The sequence below is a fragment of the Eubalaena glacialis genome, chromosome 20, assembly GCF_028564815.1.
Source record: "Eubalaena glacialis isolate mEubGla1 chromosome 20, mEubGla1.1.hap2.+ XY, whole genome shotgun sequence".
Lineage (NCBI taxonomy): Eukaryota > Metazoa > Chordata > Mammalia > Artiodactyla > Balaenidae > Eubalaena > Eubalaena glacialis.
The window spans coordinates 13,469,465-13,481,477 of NC_083735.1; the positions used below are offsets into that span (position 1 = coordinate 13,469,465).

At 47.0% G+C, this 12,013-nt stretch overlaps 1 protein-coding gene across 1 annotated transcript in view; it reads right to left on the reverse strand.

Moving 5' to 3' along the window:
• Positions 1-12,013, reverse strand: part of ENPP6 (ectonucleotide pyrophosphatase/phosphodiesterase 6) — a 93,796-nt gene that overhangs the window by 14,942 nt on the left and 66,841 nt on the right. Inside the window, exons 4-6 of the mRNA XM_061177402.1 lie at positions 8,507-8,648; positions 7,154-7,333; positions 4,424-4,561 (exon numbers count right to left, since the gene is read on the reverse strand). Of these exons, the coding sequence (XP_061033385.1) occupies positions 4,424-4,561; positions 7,154-7,333; positions 8,507-8,648 (460 nt within the window). The remainder of the gene's footprint in view (positions 1-4,423; positions 4,562-7,153; positions 7,334-8,506; positions 8,649-12,013) is intronic.

Genomic DNA, 12,013 nt, shown 5'->3' on the forward strand with positions numbered 1-12,013 from the left:
TCAGGGCTGAGAATTCGCCCTGCTGCAGATGCAAAGTGCAATCCAGACCGTCCTCACCCGGGCTGTGCACTGGTATTCAGGTTACAGAGCAAACACAATGTTCTTTTACGGTGTGGGGAGAGAGTTTGCAAATAAGGATGTGGGAGATTAATAGTCCTGGCACAGTGCAGGAACAGGGAGCTAGAACGGCGTTTTCAATTCTCTATAGTCAAGTAGGTATAATAAACAACAGAGAGATGTAAAAGAAAAATGTCTAAGACAGCAGGGAAAGAATGGGCACTCGTTTTTAGGATTTTTCAGAAGATAAAGAGATAAAACCCCAATATTAAATCTAAGTAGGCTCAGAAATTATAATTTTCATATATGAATCTTAAAAATAAAAATCCATAAATTTGAAGACAGGAGTAAAATGATTAAGGTATTCAGTCTAGAAAACTAAGGTACCACAAAAGATGGACTAAAAAATACCTAAATTTCTCTCAGGACCAGGGACCGGCATGATTTTCTAAAGAAACATTTATGTTTTTATGTTACAGACACCGTAAGTTACATTGATATAACTGATTGCACTTTCTTCTTTGAGTTGGCGGCTAGGAAGCTCAGAACCACCTTGTGTTCCATTCTATGTTATGGTAAGTGATTTTCAGGACTAACAATATCTACAATGCAGAGTCATGGAGAGAAACAGAAATAGTAACTAGGAGATACTTAATCCCAGATGGCTATTATTATTGTTGCCGATATTGCCAACCAACATTTTAAGAAGAAATTTTTCTTGCCAGATTTTTTATATGTGCAAAAGGCAGAAAAACTTTATGTTCACTCCATTGAATCTCTGGGGGAGGAGTCATTCTATAGTATGTAATGAGCCAGGCATGATAAGGGAAGATTAGTCTTATAATACCCATTATTACTAATTAGAGCTATGTGAGGTGACATCGACAGTCTCTCCATTTAGGGGGTTAACACTAGTCCTTCAGAACTAATTTTATTTTTTCTCAACCTATTATCTTCCTTCTGATTTCTTTCTTTAAAAAAATTTCTGCATCAAGTATTTTAAAATTACCTCAAATCTCCTTTTTGAAATAATTATATATTTTTAAAAAGCTCTTCAAGTCATTGTCGGTAGTTAGGCATTCTTCCTTCCCGTTCTTATGGCTTCTCTCTGCTTCTTAAGCCATAGGATGAAATACCAGGTAGCCCTTGCTAACTGGTTGACTCTTAGTTCTGATTTACACAAACAAATGTGTGTGTGTGTGTATTTGTGTGATACATACAAAAGTAATATAATATGATATGATATGATATATATGATATATGTGATATGATATGATATAATATATAATATATAGTGTGCAATTACCATATCGCGTCACTCTCAACAGACAGTGGAATATGCCAGTTTTCTGCAGGGGAGCAGGTACTTGGACCTCAGCAGGTGGATGCTGGGAGGCGGGGGAGGTATGAGGGAAGTGAAGCCGGGGCAGGAGGCGGCATCGTCAGATTCATCACTGGGCTAAGCGGCCACCACCAGTCAGAACGTTAGCGACGGTGCTGTTTGTCCTCGCTCTCCTCTCCCCTCCTTTTCTCTGCTGATCTAAGTTTCAGCCACCTTGTCTGCCTGATTCCCAGCTGCTGTATCACACTGGTCTTGCGATTGTGGTCCCCTGGCCTGCATTTCAGCACAGTACCCTATCTTAGGACCAAAGCAGACTCAAGGCAGGAGTCTTCTAGCCACACTGGTGAGTTGAGTGATGAGACCTAGAGGGAAGCTTGCTGGTGGGTTCTGGGCTGAGGCGGATTTATGGTGCAGTTACAGAAGCTTAAGCATCAGGACGTCTCACTTGCATGGGTTTCTTCCAAGTCCCTGTATCTAATTTTATATTCATAATTAAGTACTATTTTCTTAAAGAGAGACCTCCTCCCCCCAATTTTATTATAATCATGAGAGTCCCACAAAACTTCTATCTGCCTCTGATTCTGGGATATATATTTTGCTCCCTAATAAAAGTATGAGATGTACAAAAAGAAGCCACATCCCTGCTTTCCTGCTTTGGGATGAACTGAAGGATGTGATGCTTGGAGCTACAGCAGTTATCTTGTGCTCTGAAGGGAAAGCCAAAAGAACTGCAGAAGAACTGACTCAGGGCCTTGATATCGAGTTGCTGGATGAACCACCCTGGAACTTCTTACCTCTAAACTTCTAGTTATGTGAGATAATGAATCTTTATTATTTAAGCCATTTACTCAAGCGGTCTATGACTTACAACCAAGAGCATCTTGACTGATACCCCAAGTTTCCCCATCACTGTGTTTTAATCACTCATTGGGAAAACTTGCATCGTCTTGCTAGATGTGCTAATGCCAAGATACTGTATTGACAGTTCAGATACTTCCAGACTGAACCTCCTCTGACAGCACTTACGGCTGGAGCAACTTCCCTGGTGACCGTCCACCCCTCCTGGAGGAATTGAGATCGCTCCTCGTGAGTTGTCCACTGTCTTCATGACACCCTCTGGCTTTGCCACTCTCCCTATGTAAGCCAGTTTTTCCATAAATTACCTCAAATCACCTCTGTACTCTTATAACCTCCCTCCCTGCCATGGACCAGCCTCTCAGTGTGGTTGATTTCAGCTAAATATGAGAAAGTAAACAATAGAGGCACATAGTCCTACAGAGAAATGAGTGACAGTTAACTGTGGATTAACCCTCAGCATCTATTTGCTTTTAAAAACTTAAAACACTTTTACCAGAATATTCTAAATTGAAAAAGTTGCAAAATGTAAGTCCTTTTGTACGGCTTGGGAAGTTGGCTTTATGGAATAAAATTGAAGAGGCACCCAGTCAGGTGACCCACTTGACTGCACGTGTGTTCAGTGCAAAGTCCTAAGAAAACCACTGTAGATGAAAATGCTGTGAGCCTAGAATAACCTCACTCCAGGTGAACTTCAAACAGTGTGATAAAGTGACCAGAAGCATTAGAGCGCTTAGAGAAGAGAGCGTTAGGGGGCAGAGGGACCTTCTTGGAAACTTCCAAAATCACATGGCATAGGAAGCCAAAGTCTGCTGACCAGAAGGACCCAGCTTGGCTGCGGAACAGTGCAGCTGACACTTCTGACCAGTTCTGCTTTGCTTCCTCAGCGACCAGCTGCTTCTCTGGTCTGAGAGCACACAGGAACAACTCAGTCCTCCTGAACGACTGAGGTTTACGTCAGGGAATCCCCGTTTTCCACACCTGGGTCGCTAGACGTCCACTCATTTTGCCTGATCAGTATTTCTGCTGATCGCCACCTGCCCTCACTCTGGCAGGTTAAATACCACTCTTAGGCCTTAGACAGTCGTCCCGCGGTATCCACAGGGGATTGTTTCCAGGACCCCCTCGGATACCAAAATCTGTGGATGCTCGAGTCCCTTATACAAAACAGCATAGTATTTGCATATAACTACACACATCCTCCTGCATATTTTAAATCATCTCTGGATTACTTATGATACCTAATACAATGAAATGCTATGTAAATAGTTGTAAATACAATGAAAATGTGATGTAAATAGTTGCCAACACCCAGCAAATTCAAGTTTTGCTTTTTGGAAATTTCTGGAATTTTTTTCCCCTGGATATTTCTGATCAGAGTTGGTTGAATTCTACAGATGCGCAACCTCGAATTTGACTGTACTTTTTTGGCCTTGACCAACAACTCTCATGTGCCAACATCTGCTACTCTCTTCTACCCTGTAGTCTGATCAGTTCGTAACCCAGCTTCATACTCACACCGACAGTGATCCAGGCCCTGTCTGGGAACTGACTCTAAACAGGACATGACTGCGGATTCCCCTTTGGGGTGCCTTCCCAGCTGGCCGGGTATCAGAAGCTGATGCAACGGCCTGGGGAGCTTGGAGTCCAGGTGGGCAAGGAGGAAGCTGCTGAAATCATCCGGGCACCAGGCAATTAGGGTTTGGGCCCAAAATGCAAGATGAGCTCTGTAAAATCAAGGGGGCAAACCAGAGACCTGGACCTGTGGACTTTTGTTTGCCAATCATTTCTCTTTAAGGTGAAAGCAAAGCCAAGCCTCTCCTGGCTTTTCGCTGCCCTAAAGCAATTGCTTTGGTTCACAGTAACTGTTCCACTTTAAACTGAATAGGTTACACTGTAAGCCTGGGTAATTGAGTTAAGGCCCATTTGTTAAAATACAGCAAGTCTGGAGCCATGAAGTCTAAACCATGGCTCTGGGTCGGAGTCTCCAGTTTGCGTCTACAAAGTCACTTGACCAAGCCTTTGGATTCTCTAAAGAAGGAAATAATACAACAAATGAGACTTAAGCAAAAACCAAATTTTTCAGGTGGAAAAGGTGAATAATTATTTACCTTTGGCTGTTTGATAGAATTTGTATAATGAATATCTTGTCATATGTTTTATATTTACCTCAGTTATGAACCATCCTTCATCGGCCACTAGGGTCAAAGGAGAGACAAATTTCCCTTTCTTGTAATAGAACCTGCTCGGGATGGCCTCCTTCTCGTAGACAGTCATGTGCTCCACTGTTCTCAATTTGTCATATATCTGCAAAGATAACCAAGAATGACCAGGTTTGCATTCTCTCTCTTCAATGTATGTGAATATTTATTGGACCTGGAGGAGAGGGAGGACTTTATAAAAACTTATTTATGTCAAAAATACTATAGTAAAATAAAAAGGTGAATGAGAAATTGGTCTGCCTGATGTTAAATACCACCAAGATCAAAGAAAAGCATTTATTCTTTGACTAGACCTAGAGCATGTCCTATCTACACCAGATTTTTTTAAAAATAAATTTATTTATTTTATTTTTATTTATTTTTGGCTGCGTTGGGTCTTTGTTGCTGGGCGTGGGCTTTCTCTAGTTGCGGCGAGCGGGAGCTACTCTTCGTTGCGGTGCGCGGGCTTCTCGTTGCAGTGGCTTCTCTTGTCGCGGAGCACGGGCTCTAGGCGCGCGGGCTTCAGTAGTTGTGGCACGCAGGCTTCAGTAGTTGTGGCTCGCGGGCTCCAGAGCGCAGGCTCAGTAGTTGTAGCGCACGGGCTTAGGTGCTCCATGGCACGTAGGATCTTCCCAGACCAGGGCTCGAACCCGTGTCCCCTGTGTTGGCAGGCGGATTCTTAACCACTGCGCCACCAGGGAAGCCCTACGCCTGATTTTAAAATACTAGTGACTGTTTGCCATTAATTACACTGCTAATTTTCTGATGAAGATGTAAACCCTGTACCTCTTTCCAATATTTAGCAGCAGCTTAAATCTTTATGGCTAAAATTAAAATCAACTGGCTAGTGTTGATTTGTTGGCCCTTAGCCAAAGCAGCCATATATTCCTGGGTAGAACTGAATATAAAATTAAGTTTATCAATTCAACTCTGGAAAATAATTAGTCTTTAGGCTGTTTAGTAGAGAGTTTCTACTGGCCCCAGGAGTTATGATTTCCTACTTAAGAAAATCCATAATTCTTAAGGAAAGTAGGGTGCATTACTAGAAAGATTTTGGATAAGTGAAAACTCTGATGGCACATAACGGGTCTCACAAACTGTTGTGTCCATCACATGACAAACTGTCACCCAAACATAGCCCCAGTTCTGAATAATCTACCAACTGCTTTAGGCAGCTTGCAACTGCCTGATGTACACACCACATTGGAAGAAAGAAGCTCTTCCCAGCTCGTGAGCTGTTGATACTCTAGCATCCTGGAGACGCCATGTCCCTAGGTGCCAGATAGGAGATAACGGATGACGTTCCTTGCCAGGAAAACAGAACTTCTTTGCAAGAAGCCATTTACTGTGGGACCTGCCAACGTGTAAAATATTCTTCCCAGTTTCATATTTAAGGAGTTCACGAGAACCCTGTGCAAACATATTCAGCACCTCCACTTGCTGACCGTGGAGCCTGAGAAAAGGGGGCACCCGTCGGGGGAAGGGGACGAGGCTGGGGAGAAGCCGCATTGCGGGCACGGAGTTCCTCAACCCCAGACAGACAGATCTCAGACTCTCATGTGGGAGGGAGCGGGCAGGGCTGGGAGGAAGGTCTCTCTCTGGGCCAAAAGGGACGGACCCCAGCCTACACCAGTGCTCCATCAATACCAACCACGTCACTGCCGTGGGGAAGCAGGCCCAGCCGAGGCTGATTCCTATCTCCCTGCGGATGCACCGCCCCTGGCAGCGGTGGAGGCCTCCCCCAAGGAGGAGAGCGGTTTTCTCCGGGCGCGGAGAAGGCCCAGAGCCTGTGCTGGGAGACGACCAGGTCACACGGGGCAAAGCAGGCAGCCGGCAGTGCCACTTGCTCCTTCACCTTCTCAGCGTGGTTTACCCGCCACTCAGAGAGAAGGATTGTTTGGAGGGAGGGGTAAGTAGAGGCCTTGTCATCCGAGCATGCCAAGTCCCCGGGAGCCCTGCCCCACGTCACCTGCACGCCGTGGGAACTCCGCCACACCCTCGTGGGGACGCCCCCCTCGGATGGTGATAATCGTCATAGGTGACACACACATCGTCCCTGCAGCGGGCCCAGCATGCTTCTCCGTGCTTCACGGCCGCCCGGGAGGGCAACGACAATGTCGTCAGCACACACAGCAGAGAAGCGGCAGGAGGGCCGGTTAGGGAGCCGCTCAGCTTCTGAGAGCTGGGGTCTGGACCCCGGCCGGGGCCGCGTGGCTGCAAGCTGAGGAGCCGACCCACGGCGCACGCGGCCTCAGCCTGTGTTTGTTCGTCACCTTCTTCTCTCCAGTCCCTGATGAGAACAGATCAGACTGGCGGCTTTCCTCCAGAGAAGGGCCTTCTGTGCAGGCTTCCGCTGTCCCAGCTGCGCAGGAGAAGTGCTGCATTTTGGCCAAGAATGAAACGGCCCTGTAAGGGGCTAAGCCCTTAACGTGCTGAGCACCGGACGCCCTCGTCTCGTTTCGGGTCCACTAACGTTCAGTGGCCGTTTCAGAGAAGAGAAGACACAGGAGGATGAACCGCTGGCCAGAGGCCACTCGGCGAGTAAGGGGGCAGGTGGGTCGTCTGCCTCCAGAGTCCCGGCTCCCGAGGCTGCTCTGTGCTTCCGCCTTAAAGCTACACACAAAGACTCAGCAGAGTCACGGCCTTTGAGGGTGTGCTCTGCCCCCGTCCCCCCACCACCCTTCTCCCCCCATCTTGCCTCAGAATGCTTCCCGGGCGCCGGCCACAGGCTCACAACTGGCCCTCGGTCCTTCACCTGCTGCAGGTCATGGAGGCTGATGTACTTATCCAGCTCAATCACTTTGTCCATCCAGAAGATGTCAGTCATCCCGTGATCTGAGAAGATGATGACGTTGAGGTCGTCCTGCAGCTCCCGCTCCTGTGGGAAGACAGAGGCAGTCGGGGCGGCGTCCAGAGGGGGAGCCTCTTACACCAGCTGTCTGCCAAAGAGGTGTTTTCAACTACAGGTTATAGGAGGAAGCCCTCTTCCCCAGTTCTGAATTTAATCATCTGCTTGTCTGCCCTGATAAGACACGGTTCAAAATCATCACAGAAGTGCTGCGGGGAAGGGACGCGAGAGCTCAGTCCCCAGCCGATTAGTGCGGAACATAATGCATAGGAGGCTCCAGCCTTTTAAGATAGCCTTTCTGTTTTCATCCTCTTTGGGTCTTTCAACCAACTTGTGTGGGAATACGACAACTATCACTCGCCCGTTTGACACATGTGAAAAATTAACCCCACGAAAGTTTAAAAAAATAATATTTTAAGTCAGACAAAGACAAATATCATATGATATCACTTATATATGGAATCTAAAAAAATGATACAAATGAGCTTATTTAAAAAACAGAAATAGACTCACAGACAGAAACCAAACTTATGGTTACCGAAGGGAAAGTGGCAGGAGAGGGATAAATTAGGAGTTTGAGATTAACATATACACACTACTTATATAAAATAAACAACAAGGACCTACTGTATGGCACAGGGAGCCATATTCAATACCTTGTAATGGCCTAGAATGGAAAAGAACCACATATAATCTATCTATCTATCTATATATCTATCTATACATATATATATCTGAATCACTTTGCTGTACACCTGAAACTAACACACTAACACAACATTGTAAATCAACTATACTTCAATAAAAAATAAAATTTTAAAAAGTTTAAAAATAATACTTTGCTTAAAGTCATTCAGTAAGGGTATGGCAGGATCAGGGAGAGAACCCAGGCCTGGGTTCCACACCCACACCAATGTGGTTACCAGACTGAATGGTTTGGTAAAGCATCAGGCCATCTCGCCAGCTGAGCCAGGCGGTAATGCAGATCTGGGTCATCTCAGTGCCACTGGCCTGGCTGTAAGACAAGGGAGCTCGTGGTACCTGGGGAGGCGTTGTGTGAAGAAAAGAGACCCCTCAGACCCTTGAGCTGGCCCAGTCAGCTCTCAGCAGTAAGAAGGAAGATGTCGAGGGGTGTGACAGTCAAGGAGACAGAAGAAGAGTGACAGAGGGAAGGTTAGCCCAGTGGTCCTGGTTTTCGGTCACCTGGATCCACTTGGTCATGTACTTCAGGACGGTGTCCACAGCCCTCAGGGCTTCTTTCCTCTGCGGCGACGAGGGCCCATAGTGGTGGCCTTCCACATCGATGCGCTCGTAGTAGATGGCCACCAGGTCCGCCTGGCCACTCCTGCGGAGGGGGCGGGCAGGGTGAGAGCTGAGAGAGGCCCTGCCAGCTTTCTCCCCTCCCACCCGGCGGTCCTGGCGGAGGCATGGGCGTCCTCCCGCCCCTGCCCTGTGGTCCAGGCACAGCTGATACCTTAAAAAGAACAAGGGGGTTCTCCAAGGGAGAGACAGGAGTACTGCACCAAGACGTGCCGGTCCCGAGCACCCTGGTGACAAAAGTCAGAGAGCATGCTTATGGGCCACCTCCCCTCTCAGCTCATCATGGCCCAGGAGTCAGAAGAGGTGGCAACAGGCAGGGGACAGTTCTGATAACTCTCCTCACCACCGGCTGTCCTCAGAAGATCAGAGAAAAGAGAAGCGATCATTCAAAAAACGTCTCCTCGGATACGGAGGGTGGGAGGGAGACGCAGGAGGGAGGAGATATGGGGATATATGTATATATACAGCTGATTCACTTTGTTATACAGCAGAAACTAACACACCATTGTAAAGCAATCATGCTCCAATAAAGATGTTAAAAAAAAAAGTCTCCTCCATTATTGCTGGTCTTCGAGGAAGCCTCTAAATAAAACACTAGACTGTAGGTTTCACTGACCCGCAAGAATAAGAACAGGCTTTACCAGGCAACCTTGCAGGAGGCAGACAGGTTTGTGTTTGTGTTCAGGGCCTGACGTCTCTGGGGACCCAGGAAGGGTCAGCTCCAGGGTGGGCACAGGGTGAATTCTAGCACTGACCACACTTTCTGCATCCCAGAAAAACGCCCCCCTCGGCTAGGGTACTGGTGGTAAAAATCCAACTATTTAACCCTCCGTGCGAAGCTGAGACTGAGTGGGAACTAGTGACAAACCTGGAGTAGGAGGCTGAGGGAGTCGGGGAGGGGAGAAAACACCGTGCGATGTGCCCCCTCCTCCACACAGCGCACAGCTTCCCACTGTGACTGCCCTGCCCACAACGTCCCCCAAAGCACCTGAACAGAGCAATGATGCTGATGACGGTGACGGTGCGGGTAGCAGTAACAGCAACTGACAAAAGAGGAAGCAGTGGAAAAGGGATGAAGGCCAACTGCTCTGTCTGGACTTTAAGGGTTAATAACTAATCCTCTTGGCAGACTGCCTTATTTCTCTTGAAAAACTCTATTTAAACAAACACACAAGCGAGGCGGCCTGGTCTCTCCTGGTGTGGTCTCCCCCGACACTTGGACTGAGAGAACGTGTATCCTCAGCGCCTGTGGTGCCTTGGACCTTGCAATCCACAGAAGAGGAAAAAGAACCTCACAGTAGTTCCACAGCGTGGTTTGCACAACCCCACCCATCCTTCTGGTCTCAGGAAGACGGTGCTTCTTCCAGGAAGCATCCCTGATGCCCGGGCTCAGTTGGGTGGCCCTCCGGGGCACTCCCACGGCTTTCCTGGTTCATCTCTGGGTTGTGATTTTTCACACTGTGCTGTCATTGCCCATTTATGTGTCCTTCCCTCCCCTCTAAATTGCAGGGTTTTTCACCCTGGGATGCATTCATTCTCCATTGTGTCTCAGCTCAGCCTAGGATCTGGCATCTGGAGCTCTGTAACTGTCAGCTGAAGGTATAATAATAGTAAGTGCTCAATAAATGATAGTTATTCTAGGTCAGGCACTATGTTGAGGGCTTTTCATACATTATCCTAATTCATCCTCACAGCAACCCTATCAGGCAGGAATACATTAAACAGGGAGTTCAGTACTGGTGCCCACATCACACAGCTCGTGCGAAGTGGAGCCAGTACTGAGACCCAGGTGGAGCTCCAACACCCTGACCCAAATACTCTGAGAGAACTCAACAGCCCGCACCAATGGGGAAACATTCTGCTAAACCCAAATGACCATGTGGAAATGGTTCTTATTCTGCTATAAGAATCCCACCAACCCCAAGAAAGTAGGGCGTGAGACAAGGCAAAGGCAGCAGTGAAACTGAGTCACTTTCATTTCTCGGCATGAGCTCTATGTTTGTGGCTTGGATGTGCCTCTAAATTCTGGATCTGAGATGAAAAGCGTCCCTGGAGAAAAGCATTTGCAGATTTTGCAGATGAGGAAATAGGCCAAAAAGGATTCTAGGCCTCACAGACCTCTGAGACGTGGCTAGGACTGGAAATGTGAACTTCCCACATCCAAGGTCAGAACACTTGATTCCACCAGCCCGGGCTTTTGAATGTCCACACCGACTGCATTCACTACACGAGGATCGGTTCCAGAGAATGTTCAGCCTGGCGTCTTCCTTCACCATGGTCATACTTGCCAAGAGGGCACAACTTTTAATGATGCTGTGATGTTCTCGTACCCTGAGGTGTACTTCATCCACAGTTTGGAGGATATACTGGTTTCCAGTTAAGGGAAATTGCTAGTCAAGTGTTCTTTTCTCTTTTTAGAACAAAACAGACTGGCCCTTCTTTAAGGCCTACCATGTCCACCCTCCTCCACAATGGGGATTGGGGTAAGTTATTATTTAGTTGTTTCTCACAAATAATATTATCATCATTCATACTCGCTACTCTATGAATGACTAATCCAAATGCCCCCTGCATCTACAGACAGCAGAGAACAAAAAGTCACTAAGGGTTCCACACGTGTGTAGGCGGTAGGGAAAAGTTCTAACTTGGGAATGGCATTTTCATACATATCCCTAAACTCTTTTGAGGCCCATGTTCATTACACTGAGGGACTGATGGCATTTCCTCCACCACGTGTGAACATAATGGAACTTTCCACAAAATCATGCCCTCGGATATGTCTCCGCATTTAGCTGCCTTTTGTACTTGTGCCTGTAGCATCCCAGATGTGCTGGTTCACACAGAACATCCTATGTTTATGTGTGTACACGTCCAGGGTGGGGCTTGTATGTGGGAAAAATTTCACAAGGTTTACTGGTTGCACTAAAGCTCAATGAAATGCTTTCAGGTCACTACATTTTAGACACTTCACCTTAATACAGCAGCCACTGGGCTGGTTTCTTTAAGGCTATTTGCCATATTCATAAATCTCCGTGTGATCAGAAAGCTAGCAAGTCTCACAGATTTACCTGATGGCTTTGTGTTAGGAAGCTGTCAACCCCAGATGCCAGGAACACTGGAATTGCGATGCTTGAGATTCGGGGATTTATACACATGCTTTTTGTGAAAGACTTCTATGTTGGAGCTCGTTGATTCATGAGGGACCTGAGTCTTCAAGGGCTAAGAGCTCTTGCCTGTTGGAGTTTAGCTGACAAATTCTTGGTGGCCAGCTGTTTTCCACATGGGTCTGGTCTCCATCACTGGTCAGCTCATTTGTAATGGAGCGGTTGGGTGAGGAGTGATGGGTGGAAACGCCTGCAGATCTGTTATTGGCCATTTATAGCTTTCAGC